The sequence below is a fragment of the Lemur catta genome, chromosome 7 (assembly GCF_020740605.2).
Source record: "Lemur catta isolate mLemCat1 chromosome 7, mLemCat1.pri, whole genome shotgun sequence".
In the NCBI taxonomy this organism is placed as follows: domain Eukaryota; kingdom Metazoa; phylum Chordata; class Mammalia; order Primates; family Lemuridae; genus Lemur; species Lemur catta.
In genome coordinates this window covers 94843609-94870548 of record NC_059134.1, presented here as the reverse complement: position 1 = coordinate 94870548, position 26940 = coordinate 94843609, and the positions used below count along the sequence as shown (strand labels likewise).

Here is a 26940-nt window from a genome sequence, read left to right as displayed (position 1 = left end):
CAATAAATGGAACAGACACAAGGAGGGGGGAAAAAAAGAAAGAAACAAAGGCATAATGCATTGACATTTTTTATATTTGGTATTTGTAAGTCTTTAAAAAAATTTTTTTTCAGGCCATTTTTTCCCTAAAAAAAAAAAAAAAAGCAACCAACAGCAATACTCTGTACAAGTATAACAAACATTAGAAATATGCATCATTCCAAAATAGTTACAAGAAAATTACAGTTTAGAGTCCACATCAACACATCCTATTCATATGTGCCCCCAGGGAGAAAAAGCTACAGTATGTTAAACACACAACCGCTACACAGTAGTCTGAAAACCCAGCACTTGGACTTTGGAGGCAAATTAACATCAGTCACTGAGACTTATTTATTAGCTCAATAAGCACAATCAAGCACTTAAAAGAAAACCAGGCTTTTGCATCCCAGGTGAAAAACAAACATGATCAGCCGTGAAGGTGACCCCCACCGCCACCCCGGGAGCCTCCGACTCAATAAAGCACAAATCCAGTGAAGTCGATCAGGCCAAAGTCTGGCTGGAGGTCACAGTGTGGCCACAGTGAACAGACACCAAGTGCCACTTCCTACTGGTGCCCATCATCATCAGATTCAATGCTGGAGGCAAAAGGTCCTTGTTCTTGGGAGAAGATACCAATGGCCCAAATCCCCCAAACCAGCTGGCCACCCTTCTTTGGCCCTTCCACTGACAGCCAGCCACACCGGCTCCTTTTCCGTACACCCCCAAAGACTGAGCAGGGGGCTCACACCACCCCCGATTCCACTGGACTCTCCAAATTTTAGTTCACTGTTGCTGGGAGCGTCTGCAGGAGCTCAGAAGCACCTTCCTCTTGCCTCTGAACAACCCCAGCCTGTGTGTCCTTTATATTTACACACTAATCCCTTTTCAAGCACTGTGCTATAAATACCCTCACCACCCCCACAGCCCTGGCCCCATCCTCTTCAGGACGCAGGGAAGCATCGTGACCTTCGTGTGACCTGCCCATTTGGAAGCCCAGACCTCTCCCGGACAAGACTTCCTCCCAGGACAGCTGGGGCTCCTGCCCGTTTCCCAAGCCCGTACGGGCCGGAAGGGAGGAGGGCTGCTGTGCTTTGCATTTTTATACAATATGTTTACAATTATGTTGCTTTAATCTTTTAAAGGACTCTAATCTATTAAAGGATTTTTTAGGGACAAGTCCCTTCCTCTGACTTCTCCATGGCAGCAATGTGGGCAGGGCAGGGCTTAGGATCTATGTGGGATCTACCTAGACACTCACCATGATGGTTTTGGCCAAGTAAGAGGGGACAGCGGCATGGCCCACAGAACTGCTGCCCGGACAGGGACCTCTGAAAGGAGTTATGGGCCTCTCTGAGATCCCCACGAGCTGGGGGCAGACCTGCGGGAAGGTGTGGTCTGCAAGGAAGCAATCGCCCAAACCCAGCTTCCCTCAACACCCCGGGACAGCATGGCTTCCCTAATTCACGCCTACAGAGCCAAGTCCCCTCTGAAGTTAGGTCAAGAGGACCCAACCTGGCCTGGCCAACCCATTCCATTAAGGACCTGATACTAAACAAACTGTGTGCTCCTAAAAAATGCAAAGGATTCAGCAAAAAGTGCAATTTCCAGTGGAGAAGTAAGATTCTCCCCAAAACGTGCCACCACCATGACCCCTTATTTTAATCCTCTCAGTACCTCAAAGGGAAGGGGGGACAAAAGACATACAGCACTACACCTTGGAACCACATCAAGGGCTCTAAGTACGTCGTGGTTCACCCCTTATAACCTAAAATACCCATTAACACGTCCAGTCGGTTATCAAAGTGCCGGTGAGGTGAGGCGCGTGGCAGTGCGGGAGACAGGCCCCCAGACAGAGGTCAACAGCGACCAGGGCCCTGGGAGAGACCTCATTCCCATTCCAAGAGGACACGCGTGTCCTGTTTACAGCAGGCTGCGTTACTGTGGAAAACGGCCACAGGACTCCAGGGACTTGGTTATTCCTTCATAAAACCTTGTACACTTCATTGTCTATTGGAGGATAAAGTCAAAACTTCTTCAGAATATAACCTGAGCCACAATATAAAATAAAAAGAAACAAATCCTTTCATGTTAATGCCTTGAGAAGTTTACAGATTATGTACCAATAAAATAAACACACATAAATTCTGAAATGCTTGGTGGATACACACCTGAAGCAAAAAAAAAAAAAAAATTAACCTACATTTAAAAAAAAAATCAAAGTAATTACAGCAGCAGTATAGTGAAAAGAGGTTTTAAAAATAATAATTACATCTTTGATACAAATTCAAACTTTGTACACCTCGATTCATAGGAATGACTGTTTTGGAGAGTTTAGTATATATATATATATATACACAGTAGATTCCGATATGTGTCACTGCAGATAGAGACTAAAGCCAGTGGACTTTGGGGGAAGAGGGATTAATCTGACACTGAATTCACACTGAAGTGTTCACAGATTGCCACGCTGTTAAACTCACACACACACACACACACACACACACACACAGATACACATAAAATGCCAACCTGAGTAAAACGTTACTAAAAACCTAGAGCATCATGAATCACTAAGTCACATATTGCACCTTTAAATAATCCTTCTTACCAAATACAGAAATGAGAAAAAGGATGAAACGAGGACGAGAAAAGGATTTATGTTACCATAGGATCCCTCTGCTTCTCCCACTCCCACCCACAGAAATTCTCAAGGTGACGTTCAGTCTCCCTTCTCACCCAACCAATGGGCAGAAAATGTTGCCAACAGAAGAGTCTTTGGAGAAAACTGGGAGGGAAAAAGGAAGAAAAAGTGGAGCACAAATGTATAGGGGGTGGGAGAAGTGGATTCGGGGGCAAAGAGGCCTCCTCTAATCAAATGAGAACAGGAATGTTACTGAGAAGGCAAACCTCTGATGCTAAGCTACTGCTTAAATATTCCATATATTCCAATTATGAGATTCAATACAAAAATAGAGACATCTACTGAGTTTTGCCTGTGGAAGCATAATTCAGAAAAGGCACATGTTCAAATAGAAAACCCACTCGGAAGAGGCGCCACATACCCCTCCCTCCACGATAATCATCCGCAATTAGGTATTTTCCATCAGCTAGATCCCAAGATACAGTAGGTAAAAATAGACTTCTGATACTTAAAATATATTCAACCCAACACAATCCTGGCTTTAGCATGTGAATCATATAAAATAGTCTTTTTTTAAAAAAAAAGAACCTGTTTTGAAAAAGAAAAAGAAAATCATAGCTCACTTTTCCTGGTTTTCCACAACTCTCAAAAAAAAAAAAAAAAAAAAAAAAAGTGAACTCATCCCACCGGTAGTCAGGAATGCAGTTGATTTGCTCACGAGCCAGCCACAGCCCCCGGCAGCCCCAGTTTCTCCTTGTCATGTTTTACATGTGCCGCGTCACACCCTCAAAATTAGTTCTAAGGAAACAGCACAAAGAATGAAGATACTAGACATATAAAAACATGTCAACATCGGGGCATGCTCCTTTGCTGTGGGTGTGACGGTCTGGTGAACTCCAGAAAGGTTTTCCTTTGGAATTAGGCGATGTAACCATTTGTCTTTCCAAACGTGGTCACAGGCGCGAGGTTTTCATAGATTGTCATTGCGGTTGTGTTCTGGTAGATGAGATCTACTTTGGAGTCTTTCTGGGATCTGACAATATCCAAAACACACTGATTGAGGAAAACATACTGGTCCTAACAGAAAAAGGAAAAAGACAGGAAATGAGCGCAGGTCCCAGAGGTGAGCACCCAAAACTATTTTCACAGGTCACCGCCCACCCCACTCCCCAACGACGTCCACCTAACAGCACACAGTTCAAGGTAACATGTTTCAAGAGGTAACAACATTCTGGTGAAATCTGAAACCAGAGAGAGCAAGATTCGCCTCATCAAAGATCCCCAATCAGAGGAGCACACTCCACACTCCACAGCGACCCCCCACAAGGAGAAGTGGCAGAATTTGGGGGAAGGGCAAAGGAAGAATGTGCAGGAAATAATACACATCCATATTCCAACGATAAAAACTCCAGCAAGATTTCCTTGTCTGGTGAGACTGTGCAGAATGAGAGCAAATTGTATCTCTCAACCGGGGAGGTGAGTTAAAAGGGGATGACCGGATGGATTTGGATGGGGACCACCCAATTTTAGGCAGATGTATTACAGTCTGACAGGAGCCATTAAAAACGAGAGAGAAGGGCTCTATGCTGACACAGAAAGACATCCATAATACTGTACGAGGAAAAAAAATCACGGGAAACCATTATATATAAAACAGGATCCATTTTTTTCAAAATATTCCCCATACGTGTGTGTGTGTGTGTGTGTGTGTGTGTTTACAGATGTATGTAAAGAGGCCTGTAAAGACATCTGCCAAGCTGTAAATATTGGCTACCTCTAGGGAGTGAGAAAAAGTAACAAAGAAAGATATATTCTATGTAGCCCTATATTGTTAAATGTTTTAATAAGTATTGTTTTCAAAATATTAAAAAAAAAAAAGTAAGAAAACAATTTGGTGGCAGGTTTAAGATTTCTGTTTTTCTCAAAAAAAGATAAAAGATTGAGAAATACTACTCTATATAATTATAGCAGAAAAAAGAAAAACCTCTCTTCTGACCAACACAGGTGAATTTCACCCTTTCCACCACAACTGCGGACCTTGCCCCAAAGCACACAATGTACCCAGGCCTCTAGAACATTCCCTGCCAGACTCAAAAATACAGCACATATTCATAGAGTTCTAAATTGGTACAGGGTGACAGCCTGGTGCAAAATTAATATTCTGCTCTAGTCCTTGTCAAAACACATTCACCCCTTTGAGGAAGGCTACTTCCCAATATGTTCTGCTGAAAAGCTGCCTCAGAAACACTGTTTCCCAGTAACATTTCAGGGAAAGCCAAATGTAACAGTCTTACAGAAATTATACCACAGATAATTAACAGGGCCAGCCATCCTTCTGTAGCTCTGATAATTGACGTTCTTTAATGTTTACAAGGCTGTGGGAGGATAAATTGCTATATTCATACTTAAGCAGCATTGTGCTATCTCGTATCATTAACATTTGATAAAATTGTTTCATTAGCTCATTTTAAAGATGGTCAGACCTTCTTAGAAACAAAGAGTGAAAAGTATCAGTTTTATGAATTTAAAATCCAGAAACCAAAGTTCAGAAGCTTCCTAAGGTTATTTGGTAAGTCAGAGGCAGCAAGGTAAAGAATCCTGACACTGGCTTGGTTTGCAGTTCCATTACTGGTATCAGTACTGTCATGTCACTTGTATCATTTAATCTCAAGTCAGTTTTGGGTCTGCAAAGCAATCCAGTGTTTCACAGCCAAGAGCCGGCAAGATCTGGAAGGGTGAAATATTTTAACCCAAGTGTGTGACACAATGCAACCTCCTAAAAATGGATGGGAAGGGTGGAACATCAAGCCCAGACCCTGGCCTCACCTCTGTCTGCACCATTAAAGGCCTGTGCATTCGAAGGTCATAAACGATCCCATACACGTCCACAGTGTTCTCATTCTCTATCTGGTAGATAAGACGATCAATGGCAATGAAAGTGCCCGTCCTTCCAACCCCAGCACTGAAAGAGAAGGGAAATAGGCACATTACAGTGGGTTATGTGAACCTCTCCAATTTCCCCAGGAGTGCAGGCGTCTTGCTTTCCTCCAGGATCACGCTTTGAGAGCAATGCCCAGGTAAACATTGGCTCTGCTGAAACCTCAGCAAGTCAGACAGCACTAGCTTGGGACTTGTACCCAGGTCCCAAATTTACTTTTGAGTGAAATGACACAAAACATTGCTAGAGCTTCTTAAACTTCACTCCCATTCAAATTGCCACCATCACCCAGGATGGCAAGTCTCATCAATTCATTTCCCATTGGGCAACAATGCCCCTCCCTTCTTCTGCTCTAAATTAATTCCTTTTGCTTTAGAGCTAACTTACTGTCCCAGAGTGGGGTTGGCAAACTTTTCTGTAAAGGGCCAGACAGTAAGTATCCTCAGCTTTGCAGACCATAAGGTCTCTTTCTGCCACTGTAGCAGAAAAGCAACCATAAACAATATGTAAACACATGGGCATGTGTCCTAATAAAATTTTATTTACAAAAACAGGCAATTGACCAGATCCAGCCCATGGGCTATAATTTGCCAATCCCTGTTTCTAGAGTCTTGGGGTTTAGGAGTAAGTTCATGGTCCCTTATCTGAACCTTTCTCAAATTTCTAAATGCCTATTGCATTCCCTCTTACGCCTTGCTTTTGTGAAGTGCTCATAAATATGTAATTATTACATCTGAAATCTGTCACACATGACGTGCCAATTGCATACCTGCAATGCACCAGAATTGGCGATTCAGGAGGACTCTGCTTCATGTAGTCACGAACGAGGTACCGAAAGTTGATGAGCAGGTCAGTGGTGTCGGGAACACCGTGGTCTGGCCAGGAGGTGAAATGGAACTGTCGCAGGGGGTGACTTTCACTTGTTGGGATCTAAAAGCCAAGAAAAGGAGTTAGATTCAGAGAGAGAGGCTGCCTGAAACATCAGAAAGGCAAGTGATACCACTGTAGGATGAGTATGGTTAGCAATAAGTGTTTCCAATAGCTAGAAGGAGGAATGTTTCCAACATAAAGAAATGATCAACGCTTGAGATGATGGATATACTAATTACTGTCTGATCACTATATATAATATGTATGGAAACATCATTATATACCCCATGAAGATGCACAATTATTATCTGTCAATTAAAAAATAAAATAAAATAAAATATCCAAGTGTAATACGGGGAAAAAAAAGGCAAGAGAAACCAAGCAGAGCCTGAATACAGCACTGCAAGGACAGATGACAGGCAGCTAACCAGGAGGGGTTAGCTAACTGGGAGTGGTTACCACTAAAAATCAGAATTTTACATTTGCACAACAGCTGATGAAGTACTTGCACAGACTTTATCTTGCCCATCAAACCCCCACAATATGCCCAAGAAGGAGGGTTTGCTATTCGCCTTTAAAGACGAGGCAGTAGAGATTCAGAGAAGAGAAGTGACTTCCCAACACCCATTTCCGATGCAGCAGACATTCTCGTCCTCTGACGTTGAGTTCAGAGCCCTCCCTTCCCGCCACAGCTGCCTGCCAGTAACATGCTCACATTCTTACACCTGCACCTCCTTAGGGCTGTGGGAACCCCATGCCCCACACCCACCTGGAAATGTCATTGACCGTAAAACCAAAAATAATTTACACAAATACAAATATGATAATCACTGCCTTCTGGGCAAGAGCTGCCTCACGATGCCCCACGTCCTCCAGAGAATCTAACAACGTGACAGGCAACTAGCAAGCACCAAGTAAACGTTGAGAATTGTAAGAGTCTGAGAAACGACCCCCAAAAAACCATCCATTTCAACATCTGACAGATAGTGGAAAGTGGACCCGGTCATAACAGAGTTAGTTATTACACAGACTGGGTTCCCACCTCAGACCAAAGCACATCGCCTCAATTACCAGGACTCCACACTGGCTAGGCCCGGTCCCGTCCCTGACTCGACCGTGCTCATTACACCCACCCCCGGGGACTGACCTTACCCATGCGACCTACACCTGACCGCAGGCATGTCCATCTCCATTATGACAGCCACCCTTTGAAGCTCATTTTTTAAAAAATGTATATTCATTATAAGAGCAATGAATTTAGAATATTCAAAATTTGGAAAACAGCAGGGGAAAAAAAGGCAGAATGAGGGGAGAGGGTACTAGGAGGCCTTGTCACAAATAAACTTAACCGTCACAAATTTAACCAACAGTAATTCATCCAAAGAAAGAAACCAGCTGTGAGAGAGGAGGCGGGTGGAGAGGGAGAGGGAGGAAGCATGGAAGTTATATTTCTCAGTATTATTTGAGAAATATTAAATATTAATATTAATACCAATATTAATATATGATCATTTTATGAGATCTACCTATCCTGACCTCTTACTTACACTTTTCACTGTGAAATCTCTGATGGTCCATTCTGGAAGAACAACTTCTGACGTCATTGCCACAGTTATGTCCCCATAGTCCTGAGCTTGCTTGGAGGGCCAGTATTCCTCACATTTGGTCTAGAATAAAGTTGCATTTTTATAAAAAGATTCAGATCACACCATCTGCCATCACTAAAACCTCACAAAGGAGACCCGATAATGAAAACTGGCATCAGGGGACTGAAGCCGTCCCTTAGCTGGGTTCCGTTTGAACCTTAGAATTCTTTTTTAAATTTACAATTCCTGCCAACTCTTTTAAAATTGGGAGCTTTTCTCATAAAAATCCAGATTTCTGGCTTCTCTATAAAAATCAGAATCAGAATATTTTTTAAACACCAGGCCCTCATTTCTGCATGAAAATTGATTCAGAGCCAAGCAGCAGCTGTCCCCTGACCTAGGACACAGTCCCCATCCCGCTCTCTTTGGCCCCTGGAGCAGCCACTCCACAAGTGTTCACTGAGCTAATCCCGGATGGGCCCCCACCCCCAGGCAGCTGGAAGAAATGTGGACCTATCCCAATACTTTCAGATAAACATCAGCTGTAACACAAACATGCCGATAAAGAGGACCAAATTAAATCATTTTGGGTCTTTGATTTCTATGAAGTTGGTGAGCAGATGTGAACGGAAATAAAAACCAGGAAATGACTGCTAAGAATATCTGAATCCCCACTTGGCAAATGACTACACACACACACACACAAACACACTCTCACATTCTCTCTCTCTCTCTCTCTCTCTCTCTCTCTCTCTCTCTCTCTCTCTCTCTCTACTTCCCAAGGTGCACTCTACTGCAGGTGGTTTCCAAAACTGATTATCTGACTCACCTGAGAAGTTTGTTTTGTTTTAAAAACAGATGCCTGGGTCCCACCTTCAGAGATTTGGACTCTGGCCACAGGATCTGTATTTTTTCAGAGATCCAGGTTTCTAGACCACTGCTCTCAGAAAGAACCCAAGACTTGGATACACATGGACAAGGAGCTGATTCCCAGTTCAGCCTCTTACCAGCTGTACTTTTGCTGCTACTTTGTGGGAAAGTTCTTAAACACTCTAAGCCTCAGTTTCCCCATCTATAAAATGATAATACCTTGCAGAGTTGTTACAGGAAAGAAATGACATATGTGGAGTATCTAGTGTAGAAAATACACTGGCTCCCTTCCCCTTTCACCCGGGTCAGTCACACCCACCTCTACCCCAACTTAGGATGAACAAGCGCCCATCTGAGTTCCTCTTTGTGTTCTCATTAATTTAGCTACATCATTTTTGTTTGCCTAACAGACATTTATGAGATATTCCATGTATAAGGCCCTGGACTCAACAGTATTATAAAGTTTACTTGTATTTATAAGATAAATGTTCTTTCATTTCCATAATAGGCTGTTCTCCTGATGCAATAAGGGGGTAAGGAACCCAACCTCTGTGTCACAGGCAACATGAAGACGGGCATGATCTCCATGTATCTTTCCCTCCTCCCTCCCCAGCCCCTAGCAGAGGACTTTACACATTCCGGGGGCTGGATAAACATGTTCCAGCTTAAAGTGAAATAAAGAACATTAAAAGGAATGATGCCTGAGGAGTTCCCACTATCACCTAGGAACTGTCAGAAATGCAATTCTGGGTTAGAAAGGTGCAGGTAGAACCACCCCCCATGTGACTCTGATGGACGTTAAAGTTTGAGAGCCACCAGCTTGAGGACTAAACTCCTATCTCTCAAGTAACAAACCTACATTTAAAAAAAAAAAAAGTCACGGAGCAATATTAGGTCCCATTCCTCAGGCACAGAATTTTTGAATTTGAATTTAGCGTGTGTTTTTCAATTCTCACATTCATTTGTGGAAACATGGAATATTCCTACTAGAAGAAATCTTATCTTTGATGGGAACGGCAGGGGGATTTCTGGCCACCACGGGGGACAGGGGCTGCTGAGACCTGTCTAGGGAGAGGCCTGAGATTTTGCTGAAAGAAAGGGTTCCAGTGCTAAAAACTGAGTTTGAAAATCACCAGGTTGATCCAATTCCTCGCCTCACAGATGAAGGTGCTGGTTGCTTGGAGACATAATGGGCTTGTCCACATTCACAGAGCTGTGTCATGAGCAGTGCCTTGCTCCAGGCCTGGGGGACTTTCCACGGCACTAACCCATCTCCTGCCACTTCCTAACTCCAGCAGCAGTGACTTCATAAACAGAGGACATTGATATTTGTCCACAGAGAAGGGTAACGACAAAATAGAATTTTTTTTTAACGTTTCTCTTAAGGGGGAAAAAAAGAAAAGTTTCTAAGAATAAAAATGCTAATGTTTGGGGGGGAAAGTTTTTTTTTAAAGAGATAAATGGTTTTTAAGATACCCTTCTACCACAATAAAAAATAATTTAATTTTAAAATTTGTTAAAAAGTAAAAAAAGATACTTACCCTTCCTTGTTCAACACATTTGGTCAACATAATAATGGCATATACATTTTTCTCCCAAACCATACGCCAAAAATCTTTTAAAGTGTTGGGTAAAGGTCCTTGTGTGGCAATAAAATCTTTCTTGGAGTGGTAGCCCTAAAAATGGACAATAACACACATTCAACCTCAAAGAAGCAGAAAGAACTGTGTCAGAATGGCCCAGGGCTATGAGACCGTCCCCACTTACAGGCATGTAGTTGGCATTGATGTAGTCATCAGCTGAATGGGTCTGGATGGAAAGTTTGACACGGGAAATATCATCTGTGACATTAAAAGAGAAAAGGTCCTCATTAGAAGCAAATGTTTTAGTGAAGTTGTACACAAGAGAGAAGAAAAAAAGGCTGGGACTTGAGTCTTCGAGGACGTACGGCCTGTCATTTCACACAGATGTCTGCATTTAATCCTCACGGTCAGGCTATGTGACTGTGGCACAGAGAAGTCCAGTGGTCACCAGGGCAGAGCTGGTGAGCGGCAGGGCCAGGATTTGAACCTGGGCAGCCTGACACCAGGGCCTCATCTCTTAACTACACCAGACACCTTCTCAGAGAAAATGAACCTGTTACTGTTAGCATCCTCGGGTGTCTGCCATGAGCCAGAGAATGTGCTAAACAATTGCATTTACTCCTCAAAACCACCCCACAAGCCTCTACTGTGTTATACAGATGAGGAAACTGAGCGTTGCAGAGATTAAGTGATTTCTCCAAGTCCTTGTATCTGACGAAGGGCACTCAGAATTCAAATTGAGTGTCCCTTCCACTACCGCAGGGTGGACACCAAGGTTAACCTCTCCACCCTGCCTCTACTGCCATGTAAACAAGTTATTGTAAAAAGACAGTACCAAATTCAAGAATTAACTGAATGTATACGACAACTATGAGTGGAAGGGTCTCAAACACAAAATTCTCATGTTTTCTAGATATAATTGTCATTTCAAACACACACACACAAACTTGCCCGGCTCAAGAAATGAAATAACATTAGAATTCCAAGTGTCAGGAGGAGCCATAAGCAGTTTCTGTCTTGACTGCACCATGTCACCTCCCCTGGGAGAGATAATAGAACACCACCAAATCCAGCCACCAACGTCTCAGTCTAAGGCTTCCCCATGACACCACCACCCAGACACCAAATTCCCAACTCTCACGGGATCCGAGGCCTCCACAGAATTCACAGGAACAGGCCCATCCTCCCCAGTGAACCGCAGCAGGGAGGTGCTGAGGCAGCTCCCAGCAGCCTAGTTTTTAAAACATTTACCCCTTGTCGAGCACACGGGAGAAAAATGGAGAGAAAGAACCTGGGAGCTACAAAGTGCTGCCTCTAAACACAAGTTACTATTTTAGTTCAGAAAAGAAAAACATGGCTTTAAACTAAAAAGACAACGTCCCGATGTAAAAATGACTCACAGAGCCTACTGATTTCGGCTAAATCAGACCCTGGCTGTGATCTACTTACACTTCTCTCTGTGCCCTAATTCCCTCCCAGAAGAGAGACCATGACGAACTTTCCAAGGAGAAGCATTTACATTTCATCTAATGGTTGATGTAATAAGTAATTCTCTTTTTAAATTCAATTTGCTATTATCCCTGTTGGTTGGGTTGTAGATATTTGTTAATTCCCCAAAACAGGAAAGAATCTAAGTATCACTGACACTTGGCTATGGATGCACTTGGCCCAGCAGAGGTGCGTCTGCACAAGCAGAAGTGCGACTCCCTGTGTTCTCCCGCCACCCTCCCTCGTTCCAGAACTACAGAAATTGAAATAAAGGGGCTGTGAGACGAAGGGGTTAAGAGCAGGACTCGGCCTTTTCCCTGAATGAGGCAGACAGACCTGGCCCAAAGCCTGGCTTTGCCATTACTATCTGAGAGACCTTGGAGAAAATCACCTGAACACTCTGTGCCTCACTTTCCTCATCGGCAAAGCAAATATTCCACCCCCTACTTCGTAAAGTGGTTGTGAGAATTAAATCAAATGCCATGCACCTACATACAGCACTTAGCTCACAGCGGTGACTGATGGGTGGCTGTGGCAGCGGCTAGTCACTGTCACTGGTTCCAGCCCCCTCGTCCGCCCTGCTGGAGATGTGACAGCAAGGGACAGGAAAAAGGGATGATGCAGTGGAGAAAAGAACTTACAGGGCAGGACATTATTGTAGCGATTCTTTCCTCTATTCTCAGCCAGTTCAGCCGCATATTTAGGTTGACTAATTCCAACAAGCTTCAGATCCTGAAAACAAAATACAGGAGTTGTTCCTTTGTTTAGACTTCAATTCTTATTCATACTGAGCACAGAGCAGGACAGAACCAAGTGGGAATGCAGAGGTGTTATGGGTGAAATTGTGCCCCTAAAAGATATGCTGGGCCAGGCGCTGCAGCACGCACCTGTAGTCCTAACTACTTGGGAGGCTGAGGTGGGAGGATCACTTGAATCCAGGGTTTGAGTCCAGCCCAGGCAACAACGCCCTGTCTCTCTTTTTTAAAAAAAACTGGATTTCTGAACCCCAGTACCTGTAAGTGGGATCTTATGTAAAATGAGGTCACACTAGAGTAGGGTGGGCCCTTAATTTAACATGAGCGGTTCCCTTAGAGGAGGAAAAGAGACAAAGAGACACCGAGGGGAGGTGGCCGTGTGAGATGAAGGCAGAGAGCAGAGTGACGCTGCCACAGAACCATGGGAGGCCTAGAGCTGCCGGGGAGCCAAAGAGGTGAGGAAGAGTCAGAGATTTAGAGGGTGTGGCACTGCCGACACCTTGATTTTGGACTTCGGGCCTCTAGAACCATAAGACAGTAAATTTCAGTTGTTTTCAGCCACTGAGTTTGTGGTGCTTTGTATGGCAGCCCCAGGAAACTAATAGAGAGGTTACAATGAAAGAAAAAGGACAATCTTTGCCTTCATGGAGCTTACAACCTGCCGTGTAGACGGAAGTAACAAATGTTACAACAAGGCAGAATTAGACAAATTCTGGATATTGGTAACCAGCAACAAGCCGCAGGTGAAATAAGGCAGTCTGAGGACACGGATTCCAGTCCTCCTATGGGGTCCGAGAAAGCCCTTGCAGAAGGCGGTGTCTGTGCTGTGCTGAGTGCTGAGCAGGATCAGAGGGGGAGAGCAGAGACTCGGGGCGCGCAGGAAGCATGAGGGTGCTCCAGGGTGCTCGGACATCCTAAGCGAGGCTAGTCCCTGGGGTGGCGGGAAACAGAGCGTGGGGTGCCGAGAGGCAGACGCTGCCCCGGCAACGTCCTTCCGCAGGGCTTCACGGGACCCCACAGCCAGCTCACAGCACAGTCGTCAAGCCCCAGACCTCAGCATGCCCCATCTGGCCTCTTTCCACCTCACAGTTTCCTAATTATGCTAGTTAACAGTCCCCTAACCTGAATTCCCAGTTTCTATGTCAGTTTTCCAACTTTTAGGAAAAACACAATATTGACAACCACATACCTCATATTCCTCTGCGAACCCACAGTTGGAGTCAGCTTGCTGTTTCTTAAAGTAGGCCTCGAAATTCTCCACTCTGATTAACTTGGATCTAAGGAAACAAAACATTTGGGTTTTTTACATTCAATGAAGTTCGTACTGAAAATAACTAAATACAAGTTATAAAAAAAAGTAAAGAGGTTACTCACTTTTTAGGTCTTCATTACAGAAAGGAAAAGAAAAAAAAAATAACCCATTAGAAAGACTCATTCTTTGGAGATGACAGTAAACATCTTCACAACAATTTGGGGGCCTGGGGGCCAACGTCATATTATTTACAAACCACTAAAGTGTAAATCAGGAAATCTGATTTCTAGATCTTGTTGTGTAACTGACTGGCTTTTGTGACTTTAAGTAAGTTCTTCTCTCTCCTTAAATCTTGATAATCCATTCAATTATTTTGATCACAAAATATATATTTATTGGTAGAACAGAAGAATATGACAAAGAATGTAGCTTCAGGAGACTAATAAAACATAGATTCCCTGCAGAAAACAGAGCAAGCAGGAACTTCAAGATGATCACGGTCAAATGTGTCAATCAGGAAAAATGACAGCAAGTTCCATCAGAAATTCCCAAGATAGTCACTGAACAGATTGAGAGACTCAATGTCTTAAAATAAAGCTCATATCTCGAGAGACTTACTTAATTTGAGAAAAGGACACTTCATTGTTCTTCGCATCTTTCCTGTTTTGAAAGAAAAGAGATCCATTAGACCAAAAAGGTTCATTCTGTGCTTTTCCCTTTTGTGTATCTACAAAATGCCTTTTCTCCAGGCATCAGTTCGTATGTGACACTAAATTCTGCCCGCTAATGCTAAGCTTAATGTTCCAAGCAGCAAACGCTGACTACAGATCTGTGAAGTTACTTCCTTTAACATTATCCTAAAAGTATGAAAAAATCAAACTCAAACAGCTTTTAGGAATTTCCTTCCAAATACGTATGAGAATTATCTGACTGTAAAGCAAGCCATTATTTCGTGCTCTGTTTTTGAGAATGCTTTTCTGATAAGTTAATGCAATAAGCCAAAAAACATATCAGATCCAGTGCAGGCAAGCTGGTTGGGCACCTGCACTCTCCTGCATCATTGACTAAACTCCACATTGGTGTTTATAAAAATCTTTCCAGAAGGCAGTCTGGTAGTATGTATCAAAATTGAAAACAGGCATCCCCACTGACCTAGCAATTGCCCAGAGCTTGGAATTTGACCTAAAGAAATAATCATGAATGTGCCCAAAGATTTAGGCACAAGGATAAGTAACTATAGCAAAAACAAACAAACAAAAAACCTGAAAACTGAAAATATCCAGGAAATTGGTTAAATAAACGATGGCACTTCCACACACTTGAACATTCTGTAGCCGCTTAAAATGATGATGAAATGAAGCTGCCCACAATGTCTCAAGTGAATAAGGCAGGCTAGACACTAACGTGTATGATTCCATTTGTGTGTGAGTTTTGTAATCACATCAAAATGTAAAGAGTAGTTTTGGAGTTTTGTGTGTGTGCTGCAGTTATGGATTTATCCATTTATTTTTGCTCTTTTCTGAATTTTTTACCATATTATTTCTATTTAAAAAAAATAAAAATAAAGCTGTTTTACTCAGCCACTGAAATCCCCAGCCCCATCCACCCTGCAAAAATCAGAACTTAATATTAATATAAAAGCTATGCAGAGTGCCTTATTTATTCAATGCTCCTCAGCCTCATGAGTTAGACACGATTATTATCCCCATATCGTAGGTGAGGACATAAAGGCTAAGCTTCCTAACAGCTCTTGTAGATGGAAGCTGTGTTCAAACTTAGCTAACTCTAAAATGAAGCCCCTTAACACTACACTATGAAAAGGATCTGTGAACGAGAATGCACCCTGTGCAAGGAGCATCGCACTCTGCAGCGTCTACCAATGGCCTGACGTGACGGCTGTGATGAGGGCTTTAAAGTCCCCTGCTGGAGTACAGATGACACGGTATTGGCCAGATGGTGAACACTGCGGGTGACGGGAACACGGTGCTCATCATACTATCCCTTCCCATTTGGGGAAAGTTTGAAATTTTCCATGATAAAAAGCTTCCTTAATAAAAAGTAAAGTATTATTATGAATATAAGAAGTATCACCTTTTCTTTCTCCAGAAGATGAAGCCTCCCACGGCCACAATAACCAGGGCACCGAAGATACATCCAAACACCGCTCCACAGATGACACCTGGGAGAAGTCCAAATGGGAGACGCTGCAAGAGGTGTTCATGCAGGACCCTGTGCTGCAGTGACAACCAGCCCAGGCCCTCACACACAGACACACGCACACACACACACACACACACGAGAGTTAAACAGCTTTGGACTATTTCAAACTAGTCTAAGTTCAGTCCAACTAGTTTTGCACCTAAAACTCGGGACCCGGTTTCTTCATCTCCAGTCCACCACCAACTGGATGGTCTTGAGAAAGTCGCTATTCCTCTCCAGGTCTCAGTTTCCTCAAGTACAAATTTAGGGAACCGGGCTAGATCAGTTAATTTCTTGCCACCTCTGACTTTTTGAGACCAGCGTCCCCATACAAATGAGCAGAGGTACCTACAGCACCAAGCTCAGGCAACATGAAATCCATTTGTTTACTGGGGAAGGGTGTGGGGACTCCCTAAACTTTGCTTCTGGGGCAGGAATTCTTTCCTACACCCAACACAAACTAACAAACCAGTTGGTCCATTTGTCTCTGGCCTGGAGATAGGCGATGTACCTCACACAGGTCCCTGAAGCTCCTGTATCACTTAGGTCTGTGTGACAAAGAGTAGGAGCACTTGACAAGGAGTCCAAGACCAGTCTGCCTCTAAAGCTACCGTGTGATCCCAGGCAAGTTACTCCCCCTCTCTGTGCCCTAACAGCTTTATTTCTGAAAAGGGCTTGGACGAGTCCTTCTGATGCTAATATTCAAGGATTCTATGCACCATGTCACACTATGTGCCTGGAACGTGGGCATGTAAGTGACCACCCTGAGATAACGGGACTGAATAATCTTTGCAGATCGGAAGGCAACTGGCACTCAGAGAAGGAGAGTGTGGGCGCTGGGCTGTGGGACCTCAGAGGAGGAAGCTGAGCGAGCCCGACAGCCCAGGGACATCTCAACTTCTGGGAGGGAGAGGCGGCCATGCCAACCCTCCCAGAGATCTGAGGGAAGCATGTAGACATCCGGCCTTCTGTGGACACTTGGAGGAAAAACCCACTGAATTGGCTGTTTTCCCTCTACCTGGATCCTGGGGCAAGAAAACGGCATCTGAGTAGCGACTGAAGGACACGTAGCTCTCAGCCCCATTGATGAGCCCACTGTTTTGAGGGTGAAAGGTGATGTTGGTGAATCCAGCCACACAAGCCCTGTGGGTGACAAAGAGCAGAAAGAGGCAGCTGAGACACGTCTGGCGCCCAGACGCACAGAGCTCTGCACTGACGAGGCTCAGCCCCCAGAGAACAGGGATGGGAAGACGTTACCGGTAGGAGCCCAGAGGTTCCAGCTTCCCGTTGTAATAGCCAAGTGTGGTCGACTCATTCCCAACGTCAATTTCGTATTTCGAGACTTCAGACGAGCCCTGAGAACGTCCTTTTTCTTCTATTCTGATGAGGTATGTCACATAAGTGTCTGAGGTTCCCTTTTTGAAATCTTCATATGTATATTTCAAGACGTCTGCGGAAGGGTGACCAGCTGAGAAAGCCACACAGAAGGAAAATCATGCGAAACTGATGGCTGAGAGAGGGTTGTCTCCCCATACCCAAATAACGACATGACGCTGGGTGCTAACGGTGTCAGCTCTGTCAGCACCACTCCGTGCCAGTTCTAAGTGCTGTACCTACACTAACTCATTTCATCCCCACTTATGTCATCGCCTAAGCTCAGTATCCCCACTTCACACATGAGAAAACAAAGGCACAGAAAGCTAACAGGACCGGCCCAAGGTCACACCGCCTACGAGGTGGAGCTGAATTTCCAGCCCAGAGCGTCTGGCTGGGAGCCTGGGGTCTCACCCACCACAGGCTGGCACCGGGCAGTCTCGTCACCTCCCTCCGTGCGACGTGTTGAAAACCATCACAGCAAAATGACAGAGAACTTGAAACAGACCCAAAATAAAAAGACAGAAAGGGGGAGGGATCCTAACCTCGCTTTTTGAAACTTTGCCACAGGTTATTAATACAAGCATATTTCTACCCTGCAGGATCCCAGTCCCTGCCGGTGTGCCTGGTCCCCACCTTGCTCAAGGAGACGAGAACGACGCCCCAGGAAGAGAGACTGGGCAGAGGGGCCACTGCATCCCTCACATTTCCTTTCAAGAATCCTGGAGGCCTTATGCAAAGCACTCACGAGCAGCTACCAAAGACACTCAATTATTCCCTTCTTACTACCAAGGAATGTAACAAAGCTCTTTAAGGAAAAGCAGCCTTTAATCCACCTCCTCTCTCAGCTACCGGGTTGCTCTTTACAAGTTCCTACTAATAAACGCAAACCTTTTTCTGTTTTCTTTCAAGACAAAGTCATCCCCTGAGGATGATGGGTGTGTGTGTCTGTGTGTGAGAGAGAGAGAGAGACTTCCTTAAGACTAAAAGGCCTTCTGATGTAAAAGAGAAGGAAAACCTAGATCACAGGCCAGCAAGTCACAGGCCACAGGCCAAATCCGGCCACCCCCTGTTGTGGTAAATATCAAACTGGAATGGCCCCGCTCATTCTTTATGTATTTTCTATGACTTTTTTCACACTATGGTGGAGCTTAATAGTTGTGACAGAGGCTGTAAGGACTGCAAAAATTAAAATATTTGCTATCTGGCCCTGCATAGAAAGCATATCAACCACCAGCCTAACAGCTCACCGCCCCCACGACCCGCCCCTGTGTGAGTGCAAAGCGTGGGCTGCAGTGGATTGACAGGCGTGTATCGGCATCACTAACGTGCTTCAGTGGGCACAGAAATGGCTCCGGTCACAGCATCACTCACGGACTGTTTAACCCACGGAGTCCCCTCCTTACCTTCCCCAGTGGTGAGAATGACAGCGTAGGCTTTGATGGGTCCATGGCTGGCTTCAAATCCACTGAACTTGACCCTTACTGAATTGTGGCTGACAGATGTAATATTAGGGGATCCATCTGGAGGAGGGGGGTCTGAAATAAGACAAGACAAACTACGATCACCCAACATTTAAAACCAAAGAAGGAGCAAAATGATAAGGTAGAGAATGTGCTGCAGTGCCCTCAAGATCTGACCCTGCTCTGGGAGCTGCATGCTGGGCTCGTGCAAAGCCAATCTAGAAGCAAGAGGCAGGGAAGGGAACTGGTGACAAGCAGACACAGATCCTGGGAATCCTGACGAGCTCAAAATGACCCCTCCGTGAGTCCAGCCTCATGTCCAGGGTGGGTGCCCAGCAGCCTTGTTTGATTTTGTTGTTATGGGTGCAGTTGTTGTTTATAACACTATATGTGTTTATTTTTTACACATTTATTGAGGCATAACTAGAATACTACCAAGGAGGTAAAGACTCACACAATGAAAACTACAAAACATTGATGAAAGAAATTAAAGAAGACACAAATAAATGGAAAGACATTCCATGTTCATGGATTGGAAGACTTAATATTATTTCAATGTCCACATCACTCAAAGAGATTTACAGATTCAATGCTATGCCCACCAAAATCCCAATGGCATGTTTTACAGAATAGAAAAAACAATCCTAGAATTCATATGGAATCATGAAAGACCCAGAATAGCCAAAGTGATCTTGAGAAAAAACAAAGCTGGAGGCCTCACACTTCCTGATTTCAAAATATGTTATAAAGCTGCAGTAATTAAAACAGTATAGTATGGGCATAAAGATCGACATAGAACTATGAAACAGAACAGCTCAGTAGCTTATTAATATGAATTCCAGGGAAATATAAGTCTTGACTGAATATCTGATAATAGTACAAAAAAGTCTTTAAGTGTAGTGCTAATATTAACATGGCTATGTTTAAAAGAAAGAAAAAAAGGAGTCCCTATCTTGAAGCAATAGATACTGAAATATTTACAAATAAAGTTATATAATGATCAGGACTGGTTTCAAAGTATCCAACAAGGGAAGGGAGGAAAGGACACAAATGAAACAAACAGGCCAAGTACTGACAGGTGTCCCACTGCGTGAGGATGGGCACGTGGGTTTCATTACACTATTCTCTACTTTTGTATATATTTGAACATTTCTATAAAAATGCTTTTTTTTAATGCAGAAAGGAAGCTCACTACTTAAAAGAAAATGTGGCAATTAGATATTTTGTAACGAAAAGGAACCTTTTAGAATGTAAAAAAATGGGTCCCTCTTACTCTGCCTTTTGAGACTGGATTTCTGTAGAACAGGAAACCAGTCTATACAAGTAAAAGCAAATATTTTAGAGGAAATAAAAAACAAAAACAGATTTCTAGGCCACACTCTCAGACCCACCGGGTCTGCCTCTCTGGGGGACCACGATGTTAACTGCCCACCCCCTGCCACGAAGCCCACCTGTGATGCCAGTGATACAGGTGTTTTGGGCAGGAAATGCCATCTTTTCACAGGACACAGTGGTGATGCTGATGTTGTACGAGGTAGAAAAATTCAAATATGTGACTTCCGTCCTGTACTCGGTGCCATTCTCGGAGGAGCAGTTCTCCAGGTGTGTTGTGTTGTCCCAGGCCCCGCTGCTGACCTGCAGTTTGAAGCCTGCATTGGCGCCAGGAGGGCAGGCCCATCTGAGAGCCAAGGCTGGCTCCTTGGGGACCACGTCACAATGGAAGGAGGCCACGGATGCGGGATCTGCAAAGCAAACACAGCACAGCATGGGATACTCGAACCTTCGCCTTTGCAGACACTGAAATGTGGGGAGCAGTGGAACCCAGGCCCAGCAGTGGCAGGGAGGCAGGTGTGTGGTATGGTGGGAAAGGCAGAGGCTGACCCTGAATCGGGCAATGCCAAATGTGCGACCTCAGGTCAGTCACCCCGCAACTCCGAGCCTCAGCTGCAGGACTGTTTGAGGATTAAATCAAACAACGGGTGTCAGTCACCAAGCAAGAGGCCTGGGTGAGCCCAGGGTTCCACGAGAGGCAGCTGTACCATATGTGAGTGGTCCCAACTGCCCCACTTGCATTGTCTCGTTTTTCGGCTCTCTTGGCAACCCTCCTGGAACAGCTAAGGTTCACACTGCCCCATTTTGCGGATGAATCGACTGATTACCTAATTTGCTGAAGATGACATGGCTGGTAAGTGGATCCCAGGTTTTCTAAATCCAAGTTCAGGGCACTTTCTATACATATAACATGCTGAACAATCAATGGCAAATGGTATCGATTTCTTCATCTTTAAAATGGGGTATTATCTGTCTTTAGCTAGCTGAGGGCCAATGGAGTTTTATTGAGCGCTAACACCAAACTGATGAAATGGAAATTAATACGCTGGTGGAGAATATTATCATTAATTTAATGTCACAGAATTTTAGAGCACGAAAAGCTCTAAAAAGGCACCTAATGCAACTCCTGCATTCTCCACCCAAGGCCTGGAAGGGTACCCTGCCCAGTGCACCAACTGCTACAGCGCCTGTTCCACCCACCCCCGGTCATAAATGCTCAGATAGATTTCTTTGTCTTGCTGCAAATAACTGTAGCTAAAGTAAGTATCAGCAACAGAAGTTGCCCAAATACCAAAGATGAGAGCCTAGACCAGGTGGCATGGAGCCTCACTTAGCAGAGGTGACCCAAAGCTGCAGGGATTTCTTTGGCCACCCCATGTGAAAGGTCAGAGGCCATCGAGGTTCCAGCTCTGACACTACCAGGAAGACTGACCCAATGAGACCCCTGATTCCAAATCAGCCTGAGCACATCTGAACGGCCTGGTCTCAGGAGGGAAGATGTAGGGGAAAAGGCAGCAGGGAATGAGGTGGTACCCAGGTGCCAAACAACAAAGGAGCCACAGCCAGAACTGTGAGCAGAAGTGCCCACCACCGTCTACAAAAGCTTCCCTGGGCAGCTCTCTGAAAGCAACTTCTGTCAAACATGAGGCTCCTCCTTTATCACACTTTTTGAATTGTGAGCTAGGTAGGGATTCAAGGAGGCTGAAAAGACTGAGCATCATTTTAACAACTTCCTTTCCTTCTCCCCTTCAGTGTAAAAGCCAAACCAAGAACTGCACGGCCGGACATCACCTGTGCCCTGGCCCAGCATTGCTCGGGCAGGCCTTACCTCCTGCCCCGCATGCTCCTGCTCCCACGGCTCCACTCCTGCCACCCCAGGCTCCGGCTCTTCCTCCAACACAGCAGGCAGACGCCAGCCCCAGGGCCTTCGCACTGGCTGCTCCTCTGCCTGTAATGCTCTCGTGCCCTGATATCCACATGGCAGGCTCCTTCCCTTCCTTGAGATCTTTGCTCAATAGTCACCTTTTCATCGAGGCCTCTTCTGAGCACCCTATAAACATCTCATTTCCTCCTTCCAGAATAAAAGTTCCAAGAAGGCAGGGACTTGTCTATCTGGCATATTGTAAGTGCTCCATAAATATGTGAAGAAATGAAGAGGGCATCAAGACAGCACTAAGAAGCTAATATAATGTCTCGGAGGGCTGGATGTCTATCACTGCACACCATTTGAAACCTAACTACAGACTGCGGAGGACCTGCCTGCAAGGTCAGCACCCCCTGGGAAGGGGTCCAAGAGGCACCTGGGACCACTCACCTGTACAGAATGACGCCCTCCCAGGTGTCAGTGACTCAGTAACATCCCCCACTCGTGCAAAGATCTCCACGTTGTAAGATGAGCCAGGTGTTAATTCTGGGACTGCAGCGTAAGTGACTCCAATGCCCGAGTCTACTTGTTTGGCACTGCTGGAATTTCCAACCTGCTGGATAAGAAGGCGGTAGGAGTACGTGGCAGAGGCTTCATCAGAGTTATTCCACCTGAAGGCTGCTGCTGTGGTGTTGCTGTGTATTTCAATGCTGGACACTTCGCTGGGCCCTTGATTTAAAAAAAAAAAAAAATTTTTTTTAATTTTTTTTTTTTTTTTTAAGTAAAAGTATAAATTAGCTAGAATTCCAGGACTATTTTATTTACTACATCCCAAAATACCCTGGTTCCTTTTGGAAAGAATGATCAAAGCCAGTATTTGCTGGCTCAAAAGATGGAAAATTTCCCAAAAAGACATTCAGAAAATAATTAGACAGACTAAATCTCAACAGAGGTACAGTTTTTTAGGTTTCTTCTAATACTTCAACTTTATCGGGAATATATATTAATATTTTAAGATGTAATTTCTAATCTGTTTTTTAAATCTGACAGATAAAAGAGAAAAACATACTAAAAATGTTATTGTAAACTAACATCTCTACCATGTACTTAGTTCAAATATTAGCAAAACACACCCCATCACTGTTGGAGGCAAAGTTCTCCATCGAACGGTACCTTCTAACGCCAACGTGACAAGGAGTCTGTATGCCCAAGGAATGAATGGAACAGTTATGTTCTCCATTCCCACAGAACCACTTCCTGCTTCTAAAGACAATTTCAAGTTCACATAGCTTCAACACCAGTGTCCCAAGAGGACAGCAAACCGTTGCCGAGGCCGATGTTTTCAACTTCAGCAGTTTCAGCTTCAGGTTCAACCGGGAGCTCAGGAACACACTGGCTCCTACCGATCGTCTACCCAGTGCCTCCTCCAAGAGAAGGTCAGGGAGACCCTCCCGTAAGAGGGCATCCCGAGGGACTCACGTGTGTACTGTGCAATGGAGCTGGCGTCCCCCTGGACATGGTCCACCTCAGGAGAGATTGTGATGTTATACAACGTGCCCGGGATCAGGCCCTGGAGAGGGACCGCTTTGTGGGACGTGCTCGTGCGGTTGGAGCCGTGTGCGGATTGTACGACCACATGGTAGACGTACTCAGAGGCGCTGTCTTCACTCTCCCACTCCAGCCGCATCTCGGTGGTGGTAACTCCGACCGTGCGGATGTCGAACACTGCACTGGGGGCTGGCCGGAGGAAATGAAGGCAAACAAAACCTGTGAGTGACCCCCGTGATGTCCAGCTTCATCTCCAAGTGTCTGTCGAGAGAACCTGCTGTTTTGCCATCAAGCTCTCAAATGCAATCACTAAAGGAAAATTTCTCAAAATTGAGGTGAGAAATGCACACACTTGCTTCTTTCGGGAATTTTGGCTCTTCCAGGACACAGATGAACCTGCCACCTCATCTTACCAGTTTCTCTGGTCTTTTGCCTTTGTCATAAAAATGACCCCCTCAAGGGGTCGTCTGGAGCCAAAGTCATGTTCAGTTTCTTGATCTGGGTGCTGGTAGCCCGATGTGTTCAGTTTGTGAAAATACATCCAACTGTGTACTGAGGGTGTGTGCGATTTGGGGTATGTATATTATATCTCAATAAAAAAGGTTTGTTTGTTTTTTTTTTTTTAGATCACTCACTCAAAAGAAAACACCTTCCTGTGACATAGCCTGGCACACTGAAGAGGAAAACTGAAATGGAGAGCTGACATTTACCAAATATTAGCATTTAAGTTCGGGTGAGGACGGGAAGAAAACACATGTGCCCTCCACCCCCAAAACTGGGAGTCAGAAGTGGGGTCCTCACAGGAACCCATCCTATCCTCTGGCCACCTCGCCCCTGTACCCTCAGCCACCTGTGCTGTGAGTGCCTGCATCTGGGCCCAGAAGGAACAACGGAAGCAGGGCCTCTTTTCTGCCATTGCTTTCAAAACCCATCTTTCTTTACCTTGCAACCAAGGTTACCTCCAGGGAGAGGAACTGGGTGGCTGGAGGACAAGAAAAGGAAACGCTTTCACTGTAAAAACACTTTGCATTTTAAAAGTACCATGTGTGTACTATCTACTCTAAAATAAATTTATAATTTTTTAAGTGGGTTCTCCTTAAAGGGAGGCAGCTTGGAGAGCCTTGTTTCACTACCTGCAGATTCCTAATGTCAAAAGGATTCCATAGACAAAAGATCATGAAAGGCAACCTTTGTCTATAAACATAAAAAAAAAAAAACTAGAAATAACCTAAATATGCCATTAAAAAGGGAAGGGCTGGGGAAACTGTGATCCAGCTGCACAATGAAACATTCTGCATCCATTAAAAACATGAAGACCATCCAAACTATGGGGGGAAGTTATGATATATATGAAGTAAAAAAAAAAAGTTCAAATACAAAATAAAGTTATTTGTGTAATAATTATAATGATGCAAACATGTATGACTGTGGACACAGAAAGAAAAGGAATTCAGCTGGGCTAGAGCGGAGTTATATTTGTTTCCCTCCCTTTTTATTGTGGTAAAATGTACATACCATAATATGTACCATTTTAACCAATTGTCCACGTTCAATTCAGTGTCATTAAAGACACTGGCAATGTTGTATAACCATCACCACTCTCTATACACAAAACATTTATATCATCCTCAACATAAACTCTGCACCTATTAAAATAATAATTCCCCATTCCCTCTACCCCAGCCCCTGGTAATCTCTATTCTACTCCTATCCCATGAATTTGCCTATTCTAGGTGCCCATGTAGGTGGAACAACAGTATTTGTCCTTCTGGGTCTGGTTATTTCCCTTACATAACGTTTTCAAGATCCATCCATGTTACAGCATATATCAGAATTTCATTCCTTTTTATGGCTGAATAATATTCTACTGTATGGATATATCACATTTGTTTACTGATGGACACTTGGCCGTTTCTACCTTTTGACTATTGTGAATAATGCTACTATGAACACTGGTGTACAAACAACTGTTCGAGACCCTGCTCTCAATTCTTTTGGATATATACCTCGGGACTAGAATGGCTGGATCATATGGTATTTGTTCCCCTTTTTCAAAAATGCCTTTAATGCTGTTAAATTGGCTATTCCCAATAAGAATGACAGCTATTCAATAATAGAAGGTAGCCCCCTAAGAGTCTAGGGCCATACTTATAACCCTTCTTGACTTCCATTCAATGGGTCCAGTCAGGCTGTAGCTAAGAGATGCCTTCTCCTAACGAACGCTAAACTACTTTGCAGCTGCACCACGTCAAAGTGTCCACATGGTGGATTAGCCTTGGTCTCATAGCCAGCCCGAGGCCGGTCCACCACCCTGTGACCCTGGGCCAGTTACAAAAGCTCACAGAGCCCCCACTTCCTACTCTGTAAAACAGAGATGATTGATTATAGTATCAAACCCATGAAGGTGTGTTAAAATTTTTTAAATACAGTATGAGAGCACCCAGCAATTTGTAGACCCCTAATCTATTATTATTATTAATATTATTATTACATTAAATTCTGGGCATTAGCAAGTCACACGACATCAAGGGTTCCCCACAGTGATGATCCTCTTCTTAAAAATTCTTAATAAGAAGGAAGAAACTTCTGTTGATATCAAAATGCTATATCAAGAGTCTAATCTAAAATGTGTGCTGAATTTCATCTGAGGGATACATTTTAGCAGTTCCCTTATTTTGGAAACAGATCTGTGAGCGACTATCAATGCCTAACCCAACCAGCAGAGCTGAAGAATCTCATAAGGAGAATCTCAAAAGCCCAACTGATTTCATGTGTGGCTTAAGAAATCTGTCTTATTTCTTTATTCTCCCCTCTGTATAAAGCATTTCAATTCTCTTACAATCAAAGATCAGGAAATATTATATGTCTTTCAACCTTTCAAAAAAAATGTTTTTCAAATTTTAAAAGCAAAAATGATGAACATCAACTCCCTAGCAATTCTGAAAAGTTTCTCCTATTGGTCCAAAAATAATTCAATGATTTATTTAAACTATTTTATGAAATAATATGATGAAATGCATCATAATGAAAGATTATCAATAGCCTACCTGCCCAACGATAGAGGAGTAGTTCATTTACAACACATCTAGAGCAGAGGTTCTTAAACTTTTTAGTCTCAGGATCTCTTTAACTTCTTAAAAATTATTAAAGCTCTCA

General features: G+C 44.0%; 1 protein-coding gene across 1 annotated transcript in view; it reads right to left on the bottom strand.

Annotated features, from left to right (window-relative positions):
• Window positions 1–56: 56 nt before the first annotated feature.
• The window catches only part of PTPRJ (protein tyrosine phosphatase receptor type J), a 146731-nt gene continuing 119847 nt past the window's right edge, over window positions 57–26940 (bottom strand). Inside the window, exons 9-25 of the mRNA XM_045557013.1 lie at window positions 23716–23973; window positions 22687–22965; window positions 20492–20782; window positions 18984–19115; window positions 17461–17671; window positions 17222–17346; window positions 16096–16183; window positions 14623–14664; window positions 14127–14135; window positions 13942–14029; window positions 12639–12729; window positions 10694–10767; window positions 10468–10602; window positions 8018–8137; window positions 6370–6530; window positions 5489–5624; window positions 57–3739 (exon numbers count right to left, since the gene is read on the bottom strand). Of these exons, the coding sequence (XP_045412969.1) occupies window positions 3581–3739; window positions 5489–5624; window positions 6370–6530; window positions 8018–8137; window positions 10468–10602; window positions 10694–10767; window positions 12639–12729; window positions 13942–14029; window positions 14127–14135; window positions 14623–14664; window positions 16096–16183; window positions 17222–17346; window positions 17461–17671; window positions 18984–19115; window positions 20492–20782; window positions 22687–22965; window positions 23716–23973 (2399 nt within the window). The 3' untranslated portion in view covers window positions 57–3580. The remainder of the gene's footprint in view (window positions 3740–5488; window positions 5625–6369; window positions 6531–8017; window positions 8138–10467; window positions 10603–10693; window positions 10768–12638; window positions 12730–13941; window positions 14030–14126; window positions 14136–14622; window positions 14665–16095; window positions 16184–17221; window positions 17347–17460; window positions 17672–18983; window positions 19116–20491; window positions 20783–22686; window positions 22966–23715; window positions 23974–26940) is intronic.